Here is a 21,933-nt window from a genome sequence, read left to right on the forward strand (position 1 = left end):
AACACTGACACTCCTGTCTTGCAAGAAATCATACACAGAACGAGCAGTACGGCTGGTGGCATTGTCATGCTGGAGGGTCATGTCAGGAGGAGCCTGCAGGAAGGGTACCACATGATGGACGAGGATGTCTTCCCTGTAACGCATAGCGTTGAGATTGCCTGCAATGGCTGCAAGCTCAGTCCGATGATGCTGTTACACACCGCCCCAGACCATGATGGACCCTCCACTCCAAATCAATCCCGCTCCAGAGTACAGGCCTCGGTGTAATGCTCAATCCTTCGACGATAAACGCAAATCCGACCATCACCCCTGGTGACACACAACCGCGGCTCGTCAGTGACGAGCACTTTTTTCCCAGTCCTGTCTGGTCAGCGACGGTGGGTTTGTGCCCATAGGCAACATTGTTGCCGGTGATGTCTGGTGAGGACCTGCCTTACAACAGGCCTACAAGCCCTCAGTCCAGCTTCTCTCGGCCTATTGCGGACAGTTTGAGCACTGGGATTGTGCGTTCCTGGTGTAACTCAAGGCAGTTGTTGTTTTTGTAATTTAATTTTTGTAATGACTTGGTGCTGCCTATCTTGGCCAGGACGCTCTTGAAAAAGAGATTTTAAATCTCAATGTTACACGTGGTCTGCCACTGCGAGGACGATCAGCTGTCCGTCCTGTGTCCCTGTAGCACTGTCTTAGGCGTCTCACAGTACGGACATTGCAATTTATTGCCCTGGCCACATCTGCAGTCCTCATGCCTCCTTGCAGCATGCCTAAGGCACGTTCACGCAGATGAGCAGGGACCCTGGGCATCTTTATTTGGTGTTTTCAGAGTCAGTAGAAAGGCCTCTTTAGTGTCCCAAGTTTTCATAACTGTGACCTTGATTGCCTACCGTCTGTAAACTGTTAGTGTCTTAAAGACCGTTCCACAGGTGCATGTTCATTCATTGTTTATGGTTCATTGAACAAGCATGGGAAACCGTGTTTCAAACTCTTTACAAAGAGGATCTGTGAAGTTATTTGGATTTTTATTGAATTATCTTTGAAGAACAGGGCCCTTCTCTGACCTTCAGTCACTGGCAGTACTCAGGGTATATACGCACACTCACGCACTCTCACTAAGTGCAGGGGCTTCTTGAGTCATTTTAAAAGTACCTATAACCAGTGTTGTCACGATACCAGATTTTGGACTTTTATACCCAGTTTAGTATATTAATACTTGATACTGAAATTGTACTCAATACCAAAATGATACTCGATGCTGAAACAATACCAGGGCAAAAATAAATAACATATTAGCTAAAGACACAGAATAACCACTGGGCTTTAAAAAAAAAATGTTTTACATTGAACAAAATGTTGATAACTGGTAGAACAAATAGAATATATTCTATATTCAAATTCTTGCAAAAAAAAAACACTATATTAAATAACAGAATACCTTACATTGTTCTTATGCCAAACCAATTATGTCTAAATATTTTTTTACATGTAGTTTGATACATATCAGTGTTAATTTGCTAATCTATGGCCATAATATCGTGTCAAATGACATTCATTAGACATATAATTCATTACATCTAAATAATTGAATGTATAAAATGAATAGTTTAGTTCCAAAATGACACAAAACACACTTTGAAGCTCATTAGATCATAGGCCATAGAAAAACACTTTACACATCATAGTACTATTCTCAGAGTGCAATTCACTTCCCAGGGTGCAACGTTTCGCCCAGGGCTGCTGGCTGGCTAGTGGCTACGGGCCTTTTGAGTTGTCTAATCATTTTATAATGCTCACAAATGTCACGCTGAATATATTTTCATGTCATTGTCACTCAAACATAATTCAAATTTTCATAGAATGACAACGCTACAATGCAAATGTCATGTGTACATTTTTTAAAAAATGTTTTGGAACTAACCCTCCCTTGCGCTGCTCTGCTTTGTAACACCTTTTGCTTAGTTGTTTGGTGGGCTAATCTGTAATAAATGTATTCCCATAGTTGGCTTCTGCAGCCAGTGTTGTCAACAAGGGATGATGTTTCCCTTTGAAGGAGCCATGCTGTCTGCATTTTCTCTCCCTTTGCTTGCTGCTCAAAAATGGCTTGTGCAAGTGCAGCCTGGCGAGCTATACAGCCCCCGTGAGAAGATTCAGTCTAATGACCAGACAGACTCCATCCTCACAATGCCTATGTGACGTGAGACACATTTGACAGAAGTACTACAAGTAACAAAATGTTTAATGTTCTTGTATTGGAAAAGTATAGCAGTTTTGGTATACACTGCAACACTATCCAACCCTCACCTCATAAATCTGTGTATCAGACAGAGGATGAAGGGGGAGTTTCTTTACTCTTGTACTCCCATGTTTCTCACACACACACACACACACACACACACACACACACACACACACACACACACACACACACACACACACACACACACACACACACACACACACACACACACACACAGCTGGCCGTGATTAGGCAGTCATAATTGCCACCAGGCGTTCAGATTGACACAGACTGACTGAAACCTCGTGGGAACAGTCCATCCTATCTCTCTCTGTCTCTCTCTATCTCTCGCTCTCCCTTTTTTCTCTCGGCTACGCTCCCAGTGGTGTTTCAACAGCAGGGTTTCAGTCTACACCTTGACCCTTACCGATAGCCATCACACAGGTTGTTAGGCATGTACATGTGTCTCTATTTGATGTCATTACTTTGAGCCAGATGAATGGCCCAGCCTCAGTTGCTCTCAGATACATTGCATGGAGTGTGGGTTTGAGAGTGGTGCTGCTCCATCCCAGTTCGATGCAGGAGAGTATGGGGCAAGCCTAGCCAGGCCTGCTGCTGAGACAAATGAATTCCATCTGTGTTGATGTTGGCGAGTCCCCCCCCCCCCACACACCTCACCTCCTCCTCTCCCCAAATCAACCCAGCCACCCCCTACACACATTTTCATAGAGAACCACTCATACACACACATTTTCTCTTTCTTGTTCGCATACACACGCCCGATATACATATATTTGTACGTGGACATACAGAGATACACGACCAAAAGTCTGTGGACAGCTGCTCGTCCAACATCTCATTCCAAAATCATGGGCATTAATATGGAGCTCCACTCTTCTGGGAAGGCTTTACACTAGATGTTGGAACATTGCTGCAGGGACTTGCTTACATTCAGCCACAATAGCATTAGTGAGGTCTGGCACTGGTGTTGGGCGATTGGGCCTGGCTTGCAGTCGGCGTTCCAATTCATCCCAAAGATGTTTGATGGAGTTGAGGTCAGGGCTCTGTATAGGCCAGTCAAGTTCTTCCACAATGATCCCGACAAACCATTTCTTTATGGACCTCACTTGCCCAGTGGCATTGTCATGCTGAAATAGGAAAGGGCCTTCCCCAAACTGTTGCCACAAAGTTGGAAGCACAGAGTTGTCTAGAATGCCATTATTCCTCCTCCACCAAACTTTACAGTTGGCATGATGCATTCGGGCAGGTAGCGTTCTCCTGACATCCACCAAACTCTGAATCGTCCATCAAACTGCCGGATGGTGAAGCGTGATTCATCACTACACTTCGCGGCTGAGCTGTTGTTGCTCCTAGATGTTTCCACTTCACAATAACAGCACTTACAATTGACCGGGCCAGCTCTAGCAGGGCAGAAATTTGCCGAACTGACTTGTTAGAAAAGTGGCATCCAATGACGGTGTTACGTTGAAAGTCACTGAGCTCTTCAGTAAGGCCATTCTACTGCCAATGTTTGTCTATGGAGATTGCATGACTGTGTACTCGATTTTATACACCCGTCAGCAATTGGTGGGTCTGAAATAGCTGAATCCACAAATTTGAAGGGGTGTCCACATAGTTTTGTGTTTACAGTCAGAGCATATACACTATCTTCCTCTTACACACACAGCCACACACTCCGTTCTCCAGTCCACTCGGTTATCCACTCCACTCTGCCTGGCTGTGTTTGTCTCTCTGAGGCAGACGAGCTCCATTTGTGTTTAATTTGCCTTTCTCTCCCACTCTGTCTGTCTGTCTGTCTGTCTGTCTGTCTGTCTGTCTGTCTGTCTGTCTGTCTGTCTCGCTCTCTCTCGCTCTCTCTCGCTCTCTCTCTCGCTCTCTCTCGCTATATCTCAACTCCTGACTGAGACAACTCGCTCCTCCTCCTCGTTTCCTCCCCAAGCGCTCGTTAAGATAAATATGTGTCTCGGCCGAGGGCTTTGTGTCCGAGTTAGTGTAGACACACACATGCACACACAAAAATACTCACACAGTGGAATCACTCTCCCACTGTGTTTGTGAGTTCCTTGATTATTTTTCTTCTTCTCTGTGTGATTCCTTCATGTCAGTCTACTGTAGAACGTTTCCACACGTGGAACTCTATACATACACACATTCCTATCCCTACCGTGTACTGAGTTGGTCTTCAGTACTATTTAAAGGGGTCTCTTTTTGCAAGTGTCTGAATTGTTGAAAACCTTGTGGGGGGTTGAAAAGAAAGAACATTACTGATAAGAATTGCTAACAACAACCACTTGAAAGCCAATAGTCTTGTCACAATGGCCATTGCTGTGTTGTGGTTGGATAAGCCCAATTCTTCTGTATTTGGTCAATCCAATTCTAACCTAAAAGAGAGATACATTTAGTGCTGGCATGTAACAATGTCACCATTCTAAATGAAGCCTTGATGTGCGTACACAGTATGAGCCTGGAGCTGAATCAATCACTTCCCAATTAATCAATTCACCCATTTAGTTAGTTGCTTGTGATTTGGTTTGGGGTGTTCGTTTCAATATACTGTGGTATTGATGGCCAATTTAGGCAAAATTGGCCCTGCCATCACTTGCTTGGGCATTAGTTTCTCAGTGGACTTCCCATACTTGGTGGATGGTCTAACCACAGTTAAATGCAGTCACCTCACCATCATATTGTGTCATGGACAAAGGCAATTAAATATGATTTACTGTTGACACAGAACAACAAATCCACAATGAAACAGCTCCCACGTCTCTGTGGAAACGACACAACAAGCTGTAAATCTCAATTTTTTTAATCACGTTTTTTATTACGGTAAGGAAATCTCATGACGAGCAGTGACACTTTTAAAAGATCACGTGATGGGACCGTGGCGTGAAGAGTCACCAACCTCCATGGGTCTTTATGCGTATAAACTCTTTTGGAAAAAGTTTCCCTGAAAACTGGAGCACAAATGGAAAACCAATTTCGCTCCTTTTCCCCCAAAACGTTTTCAAAGACCGTTTTTATAGGGCCAAGTCTCTCTCTATTCCCATCGATGATGTGATCTAACTGACTATATAAAGAAACTAAGCGAAAACTCACACTGCCTCTAAAACGGAGTAAAACAAAGCATTAAGATCTAGCTGAATACGTATTTGACTCGGTGAATGGGAGCTCTCTCTTAAACTAACTGAATGACGACTGACTGTAGGTAGTTGGCAAGGACCAAGCTTCCTGTGTGACTAAGTAAGTGAGGGTCTGTTCGGTATGTGAGTGGGGATGTGTGTTCGGAGTGAATGAGTATGTGAGTGTGTGTGCCTGTTTCACTATGCCAGCTCTCTCCCAGTACAATAGGCAAAGTCCATTCCAGCCCAAACAGACACTCAGGGGGCTGTCCAACAAAAGCAGGGGCCTTCTCGGCCCCTCTATCACAGGCTCTACCCCTGACCAATGTTCCCTGTAAGCTGTGTGGGTGCGCAGTAGCCCCGAGACTGCCACACAGAAGAAATATCAGCCCACGGAGAGAAGCACAAGATTAAACGTATCAACTTTGTAGAGCAGTGGTCACCAACAGGTCGATCGTCAATCTCTAAGGCATTCCCTAGTCGATCGCCAAATATATCTGTAAAAAACCCAATGATAAAGCCTTGTTTCTTTTTTTATTTGTCTTGGGTCTGATGGCGGTAGGTACACCTGATTCAACTGTTGCCATTTTGAACCATTTCATGTGTCTGAAGGTACAAACTCTGCCTTCCTGGAAGGCCCGGAGAGCAAATCAAGTGCACTATAGGTCTACGGTTGGCCAATCGGAGGCTCCGATTACCGTGTCTGCAGTAACGTAGCAGGCATAAAAGAAAGCTACATCAGAGTTAATACTGTGAGATTTTAAAACCATGACGAGAGAGAGAGACTGTCAACGAATACGGCAAAGAGCTGCTGTTTTCATGAGTTAGTTCATGTTTACGTTCTTACTCAGCACTGTCAACACTTTGTATTCAACACTTTTATAATCCGTAAAATGCGCGTTCTTTCTATTTCCGCTCAGCGCTACAACAAGCGGTGCAGCAGGAATGAATGAGTAGGACAGTGTATCTACAGGCTTGCGTTGTTGTTATTATTAGTGGCTTGGGTCTTTTTTAATATCGAGGAATATTTCACTTTCTCATGTTCCTAGGAGTAACGGCATGAATTGGTGCATGAGGCAGAAATAATGTGGTGTGCCTCAAGTTTTGCCATCAGCTGGAAGACGGTGTCCATTTTTGGTTTGTGTCTGTGGAGGAAAGGGAGAGCGGAGGGATGTAGAGAGGCGGACCCTCAATCTTCTGCTCTCTCCCTACTCTGAGACTGACCATCAGATGCAGGCACCATCAGCACAGTGAAATAAAAAGTTAATTAATCACAGCAGGCTGCTGAGGGGAGAAGAGCTCATTAATAATGGCCGGATCAGAGCAAATGAAATGGCATCAAACACATGGAAACCGCTCCAGCCATTACCACAAGTCAATTCTCCCGAATTAAGGTGCCACCAGCCTCCTGTAAAGTGTATGCTCACTTAGCTGTGCCTCACAAGTAATACAACAACGGCTCTATTCCCGGTGTGATCACATAGCCTACCTCAAAGTTTGAAATATTATATATTTTTTAAATCCCAAACAACAGTGCAATGGCAGGGCAATTCAAGGAAAGCCTATATGCAGTGATAATGTATTGGGCCTATAGCTTACTGCACAAACCTAATTGCTACAGTACTGTTTTTAATTGGTTCATGTTGCATAGGCTTACATTTTTTAAGTCATGTTAAAAGAAAATCTGAGTGGTAGATTTCGGTTTTGAACCAGGAAGTGATGTTGACTCAAAAGGTTGGTGACCACTGTTCTAGAGTTTTCTCTGTTAACACTATCAACATTTCCCTTTACTGTGGCAATTGTGATCGGATTAAGATACCGAAACAAAATGAACTATACAAGAGATTTTGTTTTCGGCAGAATGCATCGTAGTAGGATTCTATCGCACTGACATACATGACTCAGCCCGTACTCTACACAAACTGGTGCAGCATAACCAATCAGAGCTGCAGTAGGCCTATATGCAAATAGGCCTTTGCCATATGGATCCTTGCCATTTATTTTGAACTGGACTGTGTTCACAGCATGAGCAGTTGTGAGTAGATGTGATTGTTTTGAGTTCAAGCAAGAGCTGCATGTGTGCACATTTACTTGTGCACATTTTGTTCATATCCTTTACTAGTTAGTAAGTTATTAGCCCCATAATAAATCATTTGTAGTCAGCAACAGGGGAGTGATTGCTTCCTACAAGAACACAAAACATACATTTCTAGACATCTTTGAAAAGCGTTTTTGTCTTAAAGGGGCAGTGTTGAATTTTGAGACAGTCTTGAATAAGCTAAGTAGCCAATAGGCAGAGGGTAGCATAATTTGTCTGATTCGCTGTAATATTGGTATGGGAATAATAATGCATTTTATTTTGTAAAATGGTTTATTGCATCAAACAACACAACATTTTCACTTACCTCCATGTCTGAAGGACAAGGGGATAAACAGGTTAATGTCAAGCCCTGCACGTGTTTTTTCAGAAGTCTCATGGAATGTAGTCCTACGTTGAACACCACACATTGGCTGCTACTGTAGGCTGAATGATAAAACAGCTATTTCAATGTTAAAAATGTTATTGGATGCATTTTCTCCATTGTTTTTGATGGTAGGCCACTCTGGTAGGCTCACATTATTATCAAATAGTCACAGTAGCATACTTGGCCACTGTTAAAATGTCAACTTAAAGCGGGTACAGCCTCAGTGTTCACAGTAAACCCGCTGAACGTTGCACATCGTTTTCACAACGTTTGCGCTCAGCAGACTTTGCTCAGTACCCCCAACATTTTTTTTGGGGGTGCATTGCACCGGACCCCTCCCCTCCCTCTGGCCCATATTCACACCTCATTGTGAGGTGGCAGAAAGAGGGGAAGAGGTGTGGAGGTCTGGAAGTTTCCTATCACTCCTCTGCTCCACACTCCCTCAATGCTTGTTTCTCTTGTGCTGGGTTTTTCCCTTCTCGGCATTCAGACTGGCACATCCGCTCCGGCTGCCTGCACGAGCACACCTGCCTAGAAACACAGACTTATCCCCCACTCCCATTCCCAGGAAAATAGGGAGGGAGGGAGGGAGGGAAGGAGGGAGGGAGAGAATAGAATTCAGAATGGGAACTGGTACAAGGGTTTGCTGAGGTTCCACTAATATGGGCAGGTCGTGTAAAAACAGTTTGGTGTAACACGTAGATTAGCATCAGTGAACATGAATCAGTGGCCATGCTTGTTCTGAAAGGGAGGAGTGCTGGGTTTTTGGATCCAGCTGAGGGTGCTTTTTTCACACCAACCACTGGTATGGTGTGTGTGCATGAGTGAGAGTAGCTGGACGTGGGCGTCTTCATGAGTGTGCGTGTTCAAGAAGCTCTTGGACTGGTATGAGTGCGCTAGTGACTAATCTGTAGAAGTCCGGTTTGAGTTTCTCTCAGACACAATGGACTATTCACCATCCTTCAACCGCCAGGGGCAGTTTCATATGGAGAGCGGGTAGGCGTGCTTCAGACTGTTTTTGTTCCTACAGTGCATGCGAGTTCACTAAGGCCAGGCAAAAGGCTCAGAGGCCCAGAAGTCAGTTTGATACGCCGTGAAGTGCTGCCTTAGCACGACTCCATGATCCATGTGTGTGTGTGTGTGTGTGTGTGTGCATGCATATGTGAATGCACACGCAATGCGTATCAGTAATTCTCCCCCCTCCTGTTTGGTTTAGATGCACTGATGACCCCAACTGCTGCAGGGGCTGGCAGAGATATGACCTCCATATTTAGTAAGCAGAAAAGCTCAGATTAAAGTTGGCTGCACTTGACTGGACCCATATCAGAATAGGAATGGCAGGGTCATGGAGAATGAGATGGAAGAAAACACGTGTTGTTGTTCACCATGGGCTCATACAAAGTATGTTGGCCAGCTTTTGACACTACTATAACTAAATTAAAACCAAGAAAAAAGAGAATTATAGACACGAGTCTCTTTAAAATGTATGTTATATTCTTCAAGAATTAATTGGTATATGTAATTTCTAACTCCAAAAATTAAAGTTTTTTTTAAAATATTCACTTCACTTCATGACCAAAAGTATGTGGACACCTGCTCGTCAAACATCTCATTCCAAAATCATGGACATTAATATTGAGTTGGTCCCCCCTTTGCTGCTCTAACAGCCTTCACTCTTCTGGGAAGGCTTTCCACTAGATGTTGGAACATTGCTGCGGGGAGTTGATTTTATTCAGCATTATTGAGGTCGGGCACTGATGTTGGGCGATTAGGCCTGGCTCGCAGTCGGTGTTCCAATTCATCCCAAGGTGTTCGATGGAGTTGAGGTCAGGGCTCTGTGCAGGGCAGTCAAGTTCTTCCACACCTATCTCGATTTAACCATTTCTGTATTGACCTGGCTTTGTGCACGGGGGCATTGTCATGCTGAAACAGGAAAGGGCCTTGACCAAACTGTTGACACAATGTTGGAAGTAAAGAATCATCTAGAATGTCATTGTATGCTGTAGCGTTAAGATTTCCCTTCACTGGAATTAATGGCCTAGTCTGAACCATGAAACAAGGCCCCAGACCATTATTCATTATCCACCAAACTTTACAGTTGGCGCTATGCATTCAGGCAGGTAGCGTTCTGGCATCCGCCAAACCCAGATTCGTCGGTCGGACTGCCAGATGGCGTGAATCGTCATTTCCAGGGAACGCGTTTCAACTACCCCAGAGTCCAATGGCGGCAAGCTTTACACCGCTCTAGCCGACGCGTGGCATTGCGCATGGTGATCTTAGACTTGTGTGTGGCTGCTCGGCCATGGACATCTATTTCATGAAGCTCCCGACGGACACGTCAGCTTCCAGAGGCAGTTTGGATCTCGTAGTGACTGTTACAACCAAGGATAGATTATTTTGACGCATTACATGCTTCAGCACTCGGCGGTCCCATTCTGTGAGCTTGTGTGGCCTACCACTTCATGAGCTATTGTTGCTCCTAGACTAACGGCGCTTACAGTTGACCCGGGCAGCTCTAGCAGGGCAAGAATTTTACGAACTGACTTATTGAAAAGGTGGATTCCGATGATGGTGCCACATTGAAAGTCACAGCTCTTCATTGAGGCCATTCTACTATCAATGTTTGTCTTTGGAGATTGCAAGGCTGTGTGCTCGATTTTATACACCTGTCAGCAACAGGTGTGGCTGAAATAGCCAAAACCATTCATTTGAAGGGGTGTCTACGTAGTTTTTATTATATAGTGTATGGAGAAGCAATCGCTAGAGTCCCTCAACCTAAATGGATAGAAACCCCAAAGCATCTTGGGAAGTCTTTCTCAGACAAACTGCGAGTCAGCCTGCTTCTGTCCCCTCTGTGTTCCCACAACTCCCACGACAGCAAAAACATTGACACAACACTGACTACCCCTCCTACGCAGACAGACAGAGAATGGATGGCGGTATGGAGAGCTAAGCCCAGGCTAGAAAGACAAAAATCTCCCCCACATTGTCTCCAAACCAAGGACAGTCAGGCCTCCCTCACTGCTGCTCCCTAATTACACATGGGCTGCTCCCTGGAATTGGGGAAATTGCTGCGTTTAAGGGCATCACATGCACAGATCTGTTCATCTAAAAGATACATGGGTGGGAATTCACAATAGGAGTGTATTATGCAGATAGCTTTGGGATGTGGAACGGAATTGGTGGGTTCAAGGCCATATGCATCTATAGGAGAACTTGGTTCAATAGTTCAATACTTTCAGTGTTTGTTTGGAACTGCATGCGTACAGCGTAAGGATCAGCTGAACAAGATGCTAATGATTAGTGCTAATTAGCGTGTAGACAGCGATCTGGATCCGACACCTCTGTGGTGTTTACGGATGGTGTTTGTTTACGGTCAATCAGAGGCTGGAATTCACTTGGACCACAATGCATTCTGTTAGTCGGATCGTGTGATTCGTCAAGCCAGATTATTTCTGGGATGCGAACAGGCTGTTCGAAATGTAGGTGTGTGTGTGTGTGTGTGTGTGTGTGTGTGTGTGTGTGTGTGTGTGTGTGTGTGTGTGTGTGTGTGTGTGTGTGTGTGTGTGTGTGGGTGTGTGTGTGTGTGCGTGCGTGCGTGATTGCACGGATGCTTGTGTTAGTGTGTGTGTGTCCAATGCACTTGACCAGACCCTGAATACCTCTCATAGTAGAGTGATGGGGTCACAACTCCAATCTCCATTTTAAGTAATTTCAATTGCGTTTGAAAACGCAAATCTAAAACTTTCAAGTCTGGAGAGTTATTAATGCTGCTATTGTTGCTAACATGCTCTAAGAAGGAAATGAGCACATTCTGATACTGCTGAGAGGTTATGGCCTTCCAACATCAACAGTCCAAGCAGTCCACCACACGAACACAAACACAACCTCCAGCTTTTGTGTTTTAAGGTAAAATGCCAAGTGGATGTATTTTACCAGAGCTTATTGTTCAAATGTCAAGGCTGAACATTTTTTCTTTCTTGATTTTGAAGTCTTCCACTCACTCACTCAACTTTCTTTCTTTCTCTCTTCCTCCTTTGGTGCAGTGGGGAAGTTTCTGGGAGGGTCAGGAGGGGTGGGGGGAGCATCTGTGGAGTTTAGTGGGCCAGTGACCTTGCCAGAAAATGAGTTCACCACAAAGCACTCTTTCCCAGAGGAAATATGATGAGGTTTTGGGGTCGAGCCATTGCTTGGAGTTAAAGTTCTAGATGGAAAGGGAATATATAGACAAAGGGAGACGGGGAGGGTAGATGGACAGAGAGAGGGGCGATGGTGAGGGTAGATGGACAGAGAGAGGGGGAGTATACATAGATGGAGGGAGAGGTTAGATGGACAGAGAGAGGGGGAGTATAGGTAGATGGAGAGAGAGAGGGTAGATGGAGAGAGAGAGGATAGATGGAGAGAGAGAGGATAGATGGAGAGAGAGGATAGATGGAGAGAGAGAGGATAGATGGAGAGAGAGAGGATAGATGGAGAGAGAGAGGATAGAGAGGGTAGACGGGGAGAGGGTAGACGGGGAGAGCGAGGGTAGACTGAGAGCGAGGGAGGGAGAAGGTAGAGGGAGAGGGTAGATGGGGAGAGAGGGAGGGAGAGGGTAGATGAGGAGAGAGGGAGGGAGAGGGTAGATGGAGAGCGAGGGTAGATACAAGATAGGGAGTACATACTTCCACTTAGGAGATAACACTAGGAGGAGGCAGGGGGGCTCCAGAGTGGCGCAGCGGTCTAAGGCAATGCATCTCAGTGCTAGAGGTGTCACTACAGACACCCTGGTTCGAATCCAGGCTATATCATAAACGGCCGTGATTGGGAGTCCCATAGGGCGGTGCACATTTGGCCAAGCGTCGTCCGGGTTTGGCCGGTGTAGGCCGTCGTTGTAAATAATAATTTGTTCTTAACCTTTTATTTAACTCGGCAAGTCAGGTAGGTTTAAAAAAAAAACATACATGGACAGAAAGGGAGTGTAGATGGATAGATGAAGGGCGTAAATACTGTAGAAGGATGAGGGGAGGGTGTAAAGACATAGGCAGAAAGACTGAGGAATCATTTTGGTGCTGAAATGCACACTGTGATGAATTTGTGTTTATCATTAGTGGTTAGTGTTTGTCTCTGGGGTTTGCCTGGGCCGAGACAGAGTGGCTGAGTGTTATTAGAGACGGGCTGCAGATTGGTAATAATCCTATTTGACACTTTTACCCTAGTTTCTAGCTACAACTATGGCAACTAGCATGCCAGTGTCTATGGCCTAAACACTGCTGGTTCTTCTACAATTTCCCTTTGGGTTAATGAGTGTAGTGTAGAGTCATCGTATTGACATTGCATATAGATTCCCCTATCTATATGTATAAATATGGTCAACTCAGACCTGATGGATGGATTGCCCCACTTCCTAACACTACTGTGTGTCTTATGATTTCCTTCTATCTCGCTCTCTCTCTCTCTATAGGGCTCGCTCACGTGTCCAGTATAAATGCTTTGCTGATTACACTGTAACAAATACATTTTGACATAGCTCTGCACTGTAAGAAAACCACAACACCAACATGTTTTTATGCCCCCCCCCCCCTGTGACTAGCCACGTATATCCATGTTGCCATGACGATGGGGACATGGATGTGACGTCGGTTGGCGCCTTTTTGGGAGCGGCCGCGATCAACGGCCCATAGTGCTGGCGTCTCACAACGCTGGTGGATTTCCCCCTTAAAACCCTCCACCGGTGGAGAAAACGGCAGCTGCTGAAATTAGAGCGGACCGTTCCATGATAAAAAAAAGGGATGGGGGGAGGGGGTGTTGCTGGGACTTTATTGGCGTCACCAGCCATAATTGCTTATCTCTCTCTCTCTCTCTCTCTCTCTCTCTCTCTCTCTCTCTCTCTCTCTCTCTATTTCTCTCTCTGTTCTCTCTATTTCTCTCTCTGTTCTCTCTATACTCTCTCTGTTCTCTCTCTCTCTGTACTCTCTCTGTTCTCTCTCTCTCTCTGTACTCTCTCTGTTCTCTCTCTCTCTCTGTTCTCTCTCTCTCTCTGTTCTCTCTCTCTCTGTTCTCTCTCTCTCTGTACTCTCTCTGTTCTCTCTCTGTACTCTCTCTCTCTGTACTCTCTCTGTTCTCTCTCTCTCTCTGTTCTCTCTCTCTCTCTGTTATCTCTCTCTCTCTGTACTCTCTCTGTTCTCTCTCTCTCTGTTCTCTCTGTTCTCTCTCTCTCTCTCTGTTCTCTCTCTCTCTCTCTCTCTGTTCTCTCTCTCTCTCTCTCTGTACTCTCTCACTCTGGGTGAAGACCAACTCTGGGAATGCTCAAATCCCCACATTAAATGTCAACGAAGACATTTATTTCCATGCACTTGGAGAGATTAGATTTTTATTGCCGCAATTATGTTATTTTAAGAGCCGAAGGCAAAGACCCCAGCGCGTGAGTTAGTTTCTCCTCGCGCCCTAGTTAGCTAAGTGGGGAAGACAACAAAGAAGTGTTATTTTCCATCCTACTCCCCTCTTCTTCTTTTCTCTCTCTCTCTCTCTCTCTCTCTCTCTCTCTCTCTCTCTCTCTCGATCTCCCTCTCTCTCTCTCTCTCTCTCTCGATCTCCTCCTCTCTCTCTCTCGATCTCCTTCTCTCTCTCTCTCTCTCTCGATCTCCTTCTCTCTCTCTCTCTCTCTCTTGATCTTCTCTCTCTCTCCCTCTACCCCCTCCCCAGTGTTATTGCCTAAGTGGAAAAGCATCACATCTTAGTGAAAATGATTTACCTGTTGATTGCCTCCACGGTGCTGTGACAAAGCCAATCATGGGTCAACTCAGCTGATTACTAAATGAATCCCTTCCTCCCGTTGTCTCATTGATGACCTCGAGATAAGATGGCCACCATATAGACGGGGGTCACACTTAATCTTTGAAGTTCCGCTAAAGGGACCCTCCGAAGTAGCTACTTCCTGTGTTTGCGCCCTGCCTGTCACGCTCTAACACACAGTGCATCGTAACCAATAACTCTCTAACCAATCCCACTCTCTCCCTGTGTTTCCTCCAGCCTCCAGACAACGGGCCTCCTCCTCTCCCCAGCTCGTCTCTCCCAGAGGGCTACTATGAAGAGGCCGTCCCCCTCAGTCCTGGAAAAGCCCCAGAATACATCACCTCCAGTAAGTGTACAAAACACAAACGCACATCCATGTGAATACACACAAACACACACGAGACAACGAAAAACACACTTGGAAAGCTAAAGTGAGGACTGAACACAGGTTCACTCACAATGCACCGACACCCGGCCCCTGCAGTCAATATCTTACATTTTATTATCCCTCAACGATCTCTCAGACTACGATTCGGACCAGATGAGCAGTTCGTATGAGTCGTATGACGAGGAGGAGGAGGACGGGAAGGGTAGAGGGAAGAAGATGCGACACCAATGGCCAAGCGAGGAGGCCTCCATGGATCTCGTCAAGGACGCACGCATCTGTGCCTTCCTGCTGCGCAAGAAACGCTTCGGCCAGTGGACCAAGCTGCTCTGTGTCATCAAGGACAACAAGCTGCTGGTACGGACGCACGCACAGCCACAGAGAGACACACTGTCACCTTCACACATCAATAGCCACGCGCACCCGGAGACGCACACAAAAACTTGATCCACTGGTTCATTGACCTCTCTCTCTCTCTCTCTCCTCCTCCCTCCTCCAGTGCTACAAGTCATCTAAAGACCAGGCGCCCCAGATGGAGCTAGTGTTATCAGGCTGCAGCATCACACACGTCCCCAAGGACGGCAAGAAGAAGAAACACGAGCTGAAGATCGTGCACCAGGGAGCAGATGCCCTGGTCCTGGCCGTGCAGAGCAAAGAGCAGGCTGAGGAGTGGCTCAAGGTAACACAATTACCCGAGACACAGATTATGACATTACAGCGGCGCACTATTGTAGACCGAGTGGTCCAGGGGTAACGGAATGACCCGAGACACCAATTAGGATGTTACAGAGGTTAGCTACGGAGGTTTGCTGTCAGACGAGGGTCCCAAGTTACCGCAACACCATTGAGTGCCAGACTAATGTGTGTATTGGATACACTGACAAGTTGGGTAAATCAGAAACGGACTGGTTCTATGAAGAGGGGTCACCCTGTCCAGTGCACTCTTTTGGAGTGAGAACAGGACCGAGTGTATTTCCCATCAATCCTGAAGCATGATTCTTCTGGAATGTCTGTCCAGAGGTACAGTACGCCACTGGGTGTTTTTTTTTAAGGGGAGAGATTACTTATAACATAATCATATTATGAGAATAACGTCCCCATTGTTTTGCCTTAGCGGATGGACTTTTCTTTCTGGTATTGTATTAGGGCCCAGATGGTTATTTTGAACAGGTGTTTCTGATGTCTGCACTCTAATGTCAGGATGTTTGCTTAGTATTTGTAGAGCCGTCTCTCTCAGATCTCCCTCTCAGCCCCGCCTCTCCCGGGGACTCCGACAAGCCCGCAAAGCAAACCATCCTGCTGACATCAAACAAAGACCTGTTCTTTTTAGTTTCCCCTCTGCCCCCCCCCCGTATGTTATTCCAAAGGCCTTTGAGCTATTCCATTTCAATCGCAGTATGGAAGAGGCCATGGGGGTTCAAATTGAAAGAAACACACATGCACTTACACACATACGCTACAACCCCCCACCTCTTGCTTTCCTGAGATTCCCCTTGGAAGCCGTTGTTTATCGTTGAAAACCCATTGTGCTGCTATTTTAAGACCCCCTTTTCCCCTTTTGTTTTTTCATTGCTCCAGTTGCTGAATGCTGCTCCTGCCAATTACATTTCCTGCTCTGTAGTTTACCGACAGGGCCCTTTTTTTGAAACCTTTTCATACAGCACACCGGTCTGTGAAAACCTTTGTTGAAGAGGGTCCCGTTTTTAAAAAAACCAAGAGGCCTAAGATTTCGCAAGTTAGCGTTTTTTTTGGCATGGATCTTGTTCTGGAGGCAGTTCTGCAGTGGTCACTTGCTGGCACATCCACAAAGTCATACAATCTGATTTTAAACCCCCACCGTAACCTCCCATTACATTTCTTTCTCTCTGCATTGTTGAGAAGGGTCAGTGAGTAAGCATTTCACTGTTAGTCTACACCTGTTGTTTACAAGCATGTGATGAATAAAAGTGTGATTTGATTTGAACCCCACTGTTATCCCTAATTGTAGTTTTTCTGAATTCTTTCAATATAGCCAATTTAGCCTTTGCAGCTGGTCCATCTAGCGGAAATCGCTCAGTTCTGCCTCCAGGACAAGAATCATCCCAATAAAAGTCAACCTGTGTCTATGGTGGGCCTCTATAGAGCTTTATGTCCGCAGTGAAAAAAGGGGATTAGTCTGATATTTTTATTCTGATTTGATTAATCCTTCCTATGGTAAATGTGGTTGTTTATTGATTTGCTGCAGCAAAGCAGCACTCTAGGGTAGCGCCGAGGTACCTGTGAGCAGAAGTACTGGACTGTGCAGATATACAAACCGAACAACAACATCCATAATTATCGCTCGAGACAGGACATTGTTGCATATTTCGTCAGGTGTCTGTTAAAATTCACTTTAAAACGGCATTGAACCGATACACATGAGCACGGCATAAACGCATATGCCTTTCACCCTCACCCCAAACAATCTCTCTGTTTTTAGTTTACTTAATTGACATATGCTTACTTTTTCATGCCCGATGACTCTTGCAATCAGTGCGCTCAATTATGAGGCCCGGCTGGCCGTGGTTCGACGTACCCCAAAACAGGAGCATAGAGTGGATGGATTGGAATGAAGTCACATATTTTACCTTCGCATGATTAACTGTACAGTGAGGGAGGAGATATTCTCTTGGCCTGCTCTGCATACAGTTACGCCTGGGGGTGTTTGAGCAGCTCACAGAGCCAAAAAGATTAGAGTGTGGAGCATGTGTTTGGATGTTAGGGCTAGATATTGCCTAGGACCCTAGAATAAAAGGGATCTGTTTCTCTCTCTTTCTCTGTTTCTTTGTCTTTCCTTAGTTTTTGTCTTTCTTTCTTTCTAGCTTGCTCTGTCTTTCTCACTCTTCCCCCCACGCTCTCTCTTTTCCTCTCTCTGTCTCTCTCTTTTCCTCTCTCTGTCTCTCTCTGTCTCTCTCTCTGTCTCTCTCTCTGTCTCTGTCTCTCTCTGTCTCTGTCTCTCTCTGTCTCTGTCTCTCTCTCTGTCTCCCTGTCTCCCCTACTCTGTTTCTCCATCCAGAGACACAGAGCTTCGATAATAATCACTCTTGCATTTCACATTAAAGATGGAATAATGGATATAAAAGATATCCGATAAATACCACCCTAGTCGGAGGATTATGATCCAATACCATGTCCCTGTAAAGAACGGAGTCATGTAAGACTACATTGGTAAATGGAGACGGGACTAGAACGGAGCCTTGAGGCGCACCAAAACAGTTTACTAATGTGAAATCCAGAAATTGTGTGGCTAATGAACTGTGTATGGAATCTAAAGGTCCATATAGGGTTGCTACTACCTTTCTAATCCTTTCCAGTGCCTTTTGGTCTCGTGAATTTGATATTTTTCTCCTTGTTCCCTTACCTCATCTCTCCTTTGTCTCTGTAGCGCTCGTCTTCGACATTACCTGCTTTTCTTCCTCTTCTCTACTTGGCCAATGCTAGTAATCTTTCTCTTCCTCCTCTTATTCTCCTCCTCCCTCTCTTTCGTCTTGTGGTAATTATCCCCTTGTTTCTGCAAGCAGGCCTGGTGAGATATAATGTTGCATGTCATATGATTACTGGTCTGCAGTGGCTGCTTGGCGTCTCACACTGTGTGTTGCCTGTTTACACTCAGTCTCGCTCTATAATCACTGTTCAAGTCCTATCCCAGTCAGGCTCTTATGATTGTCCTTTGCTGCCAGTGTTGCCTGAAATGCTTCCTCTGAAATCATTTTGCATTGGGGCCACTCGACGTTTGGCAACACCGGTGTCCTGCACGAGAGTGCGGATGCCTGTATGTGTACACATCAAATCACACTTTATTTGTCAAATGTGCCGAATACAACAAGTGTAGACCTTACCTTTGAAATGCTTACTCACAAGCCCTTAACCAACAGTGCAGTTCAAGAAGAGTTAAGAAAATATTTACCAAATAAATTAAAGTAAAAAATAATAAAAAGTAACACACTACAATAATAACGAGGCTGTATGCGGGGGTACCGGTACCGAGTCAATGTGCGGGGGTACTCGTTAGTCAAGGTCATTTGAACATGTAGGTAGGGGTGAAATGACTATGCATAGGTAATAAACAGCAAGTAGCAGCAGTGTACAAAACAAATAGGGGGGGGGCAATGTAAATAGTCCGGTGTCCATTTGAATAACTGGTTTGGGGGTAGAAGCTGTTGAGGAGTCTTTTGGTCCGGTACCGCTTGCCAAGCAGTAGCAGAGAAAACAGTCTATGACTTGGGTGGCTGGAGTCTCTGACAATTTTTTGGGCTTTCCTCTGACACGCCTATTGTATAGGTCGTGGATGGCAGGAAGCTTGGCTCCAGTGATGTACTGGGCCGTACGCACTACCCTTTGTAGCGCCTTACGGTCAGATACCAAGCAGTTGCCATACCAAGCAGTGATGCAACCGGTCAGGATGCTCTCGATGGTAAAGCTATAGAACTTTTGAGGATATGTGAAACCATGCCAAATCTTTTCAGTCTTCGGAGGGGGAAAAGGTGTTTGGACCATGATAGTTCGTTGGTGATGTGGATACCAAGCAACTTGAAGCTCTCGACACGCTCCACTACAGCCCCGTCGATGTTAATGGCGGCCTGTTCGGTCCACCTTTTCCTGTAGGCCGCGGTCAGCTCTTTTGTCTTGCTCACATTGAGGGAGAGGTTGTTGTCCTGGCACCACACTGCCAGGTCTCTGACCTTCTCCCTATAGGCTGTCTCATCGTTGTCTGCGATCAGGCCTACCACTGTGTCGTCAGCAAACTTAATGATGGTGTTGGAGTCGTGTTTGGCCAGTCATGGGTGAACAGAGAGTACAGTAGGGGACTAAGTACACACCTCTGAGGGGCCCCAGTGTTGTTGATCAGCGTGACAAATGTGTTGTTGCCTACTCTTACCACCTGGGGGCGGCCCGTCAGGAAGTCCAGGATCCAGTTGCAGAGGGCGGTGTTTAGTCCCAGGATCATTAGCTTATTGATGAGCTTTGAGCTGTTGAACGCTGAGCTATAGTCAATGAACAGCATTCTCACCTAGGTGTTCCTTTACACCATGGATCTTTATCCATGTACATGCAGTATAGTATGGATTGTCACTCACAATAAGAACATTGCCATTCACAGATTCAGCAGAGAAGAATATTTTCCAGTTATATGCCACAAATGTGTATGGCACTAGATTGATGTGAAGCATATATGAAGAGTATTCTCCCAGATATAACAAAACACCCCTCTATTGGCAGATGACGAAAGTCCTTAAGCCCTCCAAACCCAACCCAAAACCCAAGCATTTCGCCACACCCGCAATAGCATATGTTAAATATGTGTGTGACCAATAACATTTGATTTGATTTTATCTGTATAATATCATATAAACTGTGTGATTTGCCTCTCCCTGATGGCAGATAGGGAGACATTTAGTTCATGTCTGTCCCAATCGTTCCAGCAACGCTCTGGCTAGGGCCAAAACCATGGAGCCCAGCCACAGCCTGTAATTTCCCTGCAGAGCCAATTATGTTCGCTCCCAGCCAAAGCCAATGAACTGTGGTGAGCAGAGACGCTGAGAAGAACTCCACCGCGGGGACAGACGCGGATGGTTTTGAAGGGGTGTGTGTGTGTGTGTGTGTGTGTGTGTGAGTTTTGAGGGTTGTTTGTGTGTGTGTGCGCGTGCGCGTACGTGCTCGTGTACGTGTTGCCTGTCTCCACAGTAGTCCCCAAGTCACCCCTCACAGGTTAACCTAGCATAGCGTTATCATTCATTCACTCGCTGCTCATGTGTTAATGATATTGACTCAATATGGTGGTGGTTGTGCTGTTGATGGGTTGCCAGGTTGGAGGTTCTGCGAGGTCATGTTGATCCAAGCTGGCGGCCCGTCCACGCCCCCATGCAGTGTGTGGATATCCCTGGATATGCCGTTCTGAATGGGCGTGTTACATAACACAATGGATGTGACAATGGCAATCTACCAATGGCTGTAGTCAAGTACTGTACAGCTATCTCTGTACCGAGCCGTTGCCTTTTTTTCCCTGCGACTTTTCCGTCAGTCATGTTGCGTGTGTTTCATACTGCACGATGATCCATCTGCTGATGTAACATGTTTTTGAAATGAAATGCATTGCCATTGACTTGACCTGTTCAATCTTGCTCCCATGCTTGAAATGAGCATGAACTGATGATGCATTGTTGTAACTAAACAGTGCTGTCTTTGTGTGTTTGGTCTTCCTCTTCCTGTAGGTGATGAGGGAGGTGTGCAGCAACGGAGGGGACTCAGATGGAGCAGGCGCCGGGTCTCCTGTACACAAGCCCGACCTGGAGAAGGTAAGGAGCAGAACGCCGGGTCAGGCACAGAAGGACACACTTGCACACACCAGCGAGACGCAAAACTCAGAATCATAACGAACGTGTGCACAAACACATAAACGTGAAGGTAAGGACATACATACAGTGCCTTGCAAAAGTATTCGGCCCCCTTGAACATTGCGACGTTTTGCCACATTTCAGGCTTCAAACATAAAGATATAAAACTGTATTTTTTTGTGAAGAATCAACAACAAGTGGGACACAATCATGAAGTGGAACGACATTTATTGGATATTTCAAACTTTTTTAACAAATCAAAAACTGAAAAATTGGGCGTGCTTGGTCGCAAATGGGTCTTCAAAATGGACAATGGACCCCAAGCATACTACCAAAGTTGTGGCAAAATGGCTTAAAGACAACAAAGTCAAGGTATTGGAGTGGCCATCACAAAGCCCTGACCTCAATCCTATAGAAAATGTGTGGGCAGAACCAGCTCTTACACCAGCTCTGTCAGGAGGATTGGGACAAAATTCACCCAATTTATTGTGGGAAGCTTGTGGAAGGCTGCCCGAAATGTTTGACCCAAGATAAACAATTTAAAGGCAATGCTACCAAATACAGATTGAGTGTATGTAACCTTCTG

At 45.6% G+C, this 21,933-nt stretch overlaps 1 protein-coding gene across 1 annotated transcript in view; it reads left to right on the forward strand.

Moving 5' to 3' along the window:
* LOC135510735 (actin filament-associated protein 1-like) overlaps positions 1-21,933 on the forward strand; it is a 57,825-nt gene that overhangs the window by 14,764 nt on the left and 21,128 nt on the right. Inside the window, exons 4-7 of the mRNA XM_064931900.1 lie at positions 14,847-14,955; positions 15,134-15,351; positions 15,494-15,673; positions 21,225-21,308. Of these exons, the coding sequence (XP_064787972.1) occupies positions 14,847-14,955; positions 15,134-15,351; positions 15,494-15,673; positions 21,225-21,308 (591 nt within the window). The remainder of the gene's footprint in view (positions 1-14,846; positions 14,956-15,133; positions 15,352-15,493; positions 15,674-21,224; positions 21,309-21,933) is intronic.

This window comes from Oncorhynchus masou, chromosome 23, assembly GCF_036934945.1.
Source record: "Oncorhynchus masou masou isolate Uvic2021 chromosome 23, UVic_Omas_1.1, whole genome shotgun sequence".
Taxonomy (NCBI): Eukaryota; Metazoa; Chordata; class Actinopteri; order Salmoniformes; family Salmonidae; genus Oncorhynchus; species Oncorhynchus masou.